Source organism: Protobothrops mucrosquamatus, unplaced genomic scaffold, assembly GCF_001527695.2.
Source record: "Protobothrops mucrosquamatus isolate PMUCROS unplaced genomic scaffold, P.Mucros_1.0 scaffold7467, whole genome shotgun sequence".
NCBI classification, from domain to species: Eukaryota; Metazoa; Chordata; class Lepidosauria; order Squamata; family Viperidae; genus Protobothrops; species Protobothrops mucrosquamatus.
Window position 1 is genome coordinate 5,382 of NW_015393268.1, and position 2,683 is coordinate 8,064.

Sequence of the window (2,683 nt, forward strand, 5' to 3'; positions counted from 1 at the left end):
GCTGTCCAGTCTCTTCTTTAAAACTTCCAGTGTTGGAGCATTCACCGCTTCTGGAAGCAAGTCGTTCCACTGATTCATTGTTCCCACTGTCAGGAAATGTCTTCTTAGTTCTAGGTTGATTAGGGGACTGTCAGAGGCTAAAGCTTATAAAGAACAGTTTTCAGGAATTGGGTATGTTTCATTTAATGAAGAGAAGGACTAAGGGTGATATAATAGCAGTGTTCCAATATTTGAAGGGCTGCCACAAAGAAGAGGGCGGTCAACTTATTCTCCAAGGCACCTGAAGGGAGGACAAGAAGCAACGGATAGAACCTCATCAAGGAGAGAAGCAACCTGGAACTAAGGAGAAACTTCCTGACAGTCAGAACAATTAACCAGTGGAACAACCTGCCTCCAGAAGCGGTGAATGCTCCAACACTTTTAAGAAGAGATTGGACAGCCATTTGTCTGAAATGGAATAGGGTTGGACTAGAACAGGGGTCTTCAAACCTGGCCCTTTTATGACTTGTGAACTTCAACTCTCAGAATTCCTCAGCCAGGTACGTGTGCCTGGCTGAGGAATTCTGGGAGTTGAAGTCCACAAGTCATAAAAGGGCCAAGTTTGAAGACCCCTGAACTAGAAGACTTTCAAAGGTGCCTTCTAACTGTATTATTCCGTTCTGCTCTTCTCCATACACCCAAGTTCAAAGTTTCTGAGTACTCTTTAGGAATCAAAGAACTTACCAAAGAAAGTTCCAACCTAGAACTAAGGAGAAATTTCCGGACAGTGAGAACAATTAACCAGTGGAACAGCTTGCCACCAGAAATTGTGGGTGGAGATTTGAAGAAGAGATTGGGCAACCATTTGTCTGGAATGCTGTAGGGTCTCCTGCTTGAGCAGGGGGTTGGACTAGAAGACCCTCAAGGTCCCTTCCAACTCTTTTATTCTGTTATTAAATATGCTGCGATAATTGTTTTTGTTTTAGAAGCTTCCGGAAAGTGCTTTATCAGGACTCAGGTGCAGAACAAGGGCAGGCAGAGCTGAGAGGTGGCGTTAAGCAGGTTATCATTTTAGAGGCCTTACATTCCCACAAGCATTCCCAAGTACATCCCCTCCTGAATTCCGTTGACCCTAATCTGAGGCTAATTTACTCTTGAATTTTATTTGACCAGATTCTTATGTATTGACTTGAATAAATCTTCCATGCTGCAACCTTACATATGGTCCTGATTCTTTGTGCCTCACACCAGGGTGCTGGATGTAATTCTTCTTTCCTTTCCCTACCCCCCACCCCACCCCACAATTCCCCAAAATATTTTGGCGGGATATTTTTCTCCCTTTTTAATTGTAATTTCCATGTTGCTTTCCCAGGATTGCTGTCTCTGTAATCTCAGAGGAGGAGCTCTTCAAAGAACTACGGATGGAAGGTAAATTGGCTATAAAACTTTATAAATGTCAGCGTTTTGCCCCCAACAATCTGGATCCTCATTTTACCGTTCTCAGAAAGCTGGAAGGCTGAATCCACCTTGAGTCGGTCAGGATCGAACTCCTGGCAGTGGGCAGAGTCAGTCTGCAATACTGCGTTCTACCCACTGCGCCACCAGGGCTCTTGAGAGAGAGAATATAGACAGATAGACAGACAGACAGAGACAGATATTGTGGATAGAAAAGAGAGAGAGATGGTAGGTAGGTAGGTAGGTAGGTAGGTAAGTAGGTAGATAGATAGATAGATAGATAGATAGATAGATAGATAGATAGATAGATAGATAGATAGATAGATAGATAGATAGATAGATAGATAGATAGATAGATAGATAGATAGATTAGACAGACAGACAGACAGATAGACAGTCAGAACAGTGGTGGCAAACCTATGGCACACGTGCCAGAGGCGGCACTCAGAGCCCTCTCTGTGGGCACGCGCACCATGCTCCGGAGATGGCAAGCTGCCCATTAACTCGCTGAGGTCCCACGTGGCCGGATGCATCCCGGCACGGCTGGTTTCCCTCTTTCCCCATCCCATCCCTCCTGGCCTCGCATGCTCTCCTTTTCCCAGGGACGACCCACTGCATCTCCTCCTCAGCTGTCGGCTGGCCATCCAGCTCAGAGGCGGCTGCGGAGCCCCAGAGTGTGCCGGTCGAGGGGCCGGCAGGTTGTGGCTGCTGATGGGCACCATCGGCCCCCATGCACTAGCTGGCCTCTGTGTGCAGGGGCCGATGGTGTCAGGCAGCAGCCGCCCCGGCCCCTGCCTCGCCTTGCCCCGCGGCAATTGGCACCCCCACCCTAACTCGCCTCGCCCTGCAGGACGAGCCTCCTGCCCACTGCCCCACCTGCCAGAGACCCCCTGGATCTCCCCCAACCCTGCCCGGCCCCCACAGGCGTCCCTCCCCATGAGCAACAGTGAGGTGACCACGCCCACCTTGGCCACACCCACCCAGTCTGCCATGACCACCACAGCCACGCCCATCCAGTGGGCCACGCCCATCTGGCACCTGGTGATACATAAGTGGGTTTTGGCTTGCAGTTTGGGCACTCGGTCTCTAAAAGGTTCGCCATCACTGAGATAGAAGATAGATAGAAAGAAGGAAGATAGATAGATAGATAGATAGATAGATAGATAGATAGATAGATAGATAGATAGATAGATAGATAGATAGATAGATAGATAGATAGATAGATAGATAGATAGATAGATAGATAGAT

At 48.2% G+C, this 2,683-nt stretch overlaps 1 protein-coding gene across 1 annotated transcript in view; it reads left to right on the plus strand.

The window, feature by feature from the left end:
- The first annotated feature begins 1,336 nt into the window (after positions 1 to 1,336).
- Positions 1,337 to 2,683, plus strand: part of LOC107300567 (lysine-specific demethylase 4B-like) — a 16,410-nt gene continuing 15,063 nt past the window's right edge. The window contains exon 1 of the mRNA XM_015829881.1: positions 1,337 to 1,407. Coding sequence (XP_015685367.1) covers positions 1,337 to 1,407 — 71 coding nt within the window. The remainder of the gene's footprint in view (positions 1,408 to 2,683) is intronic.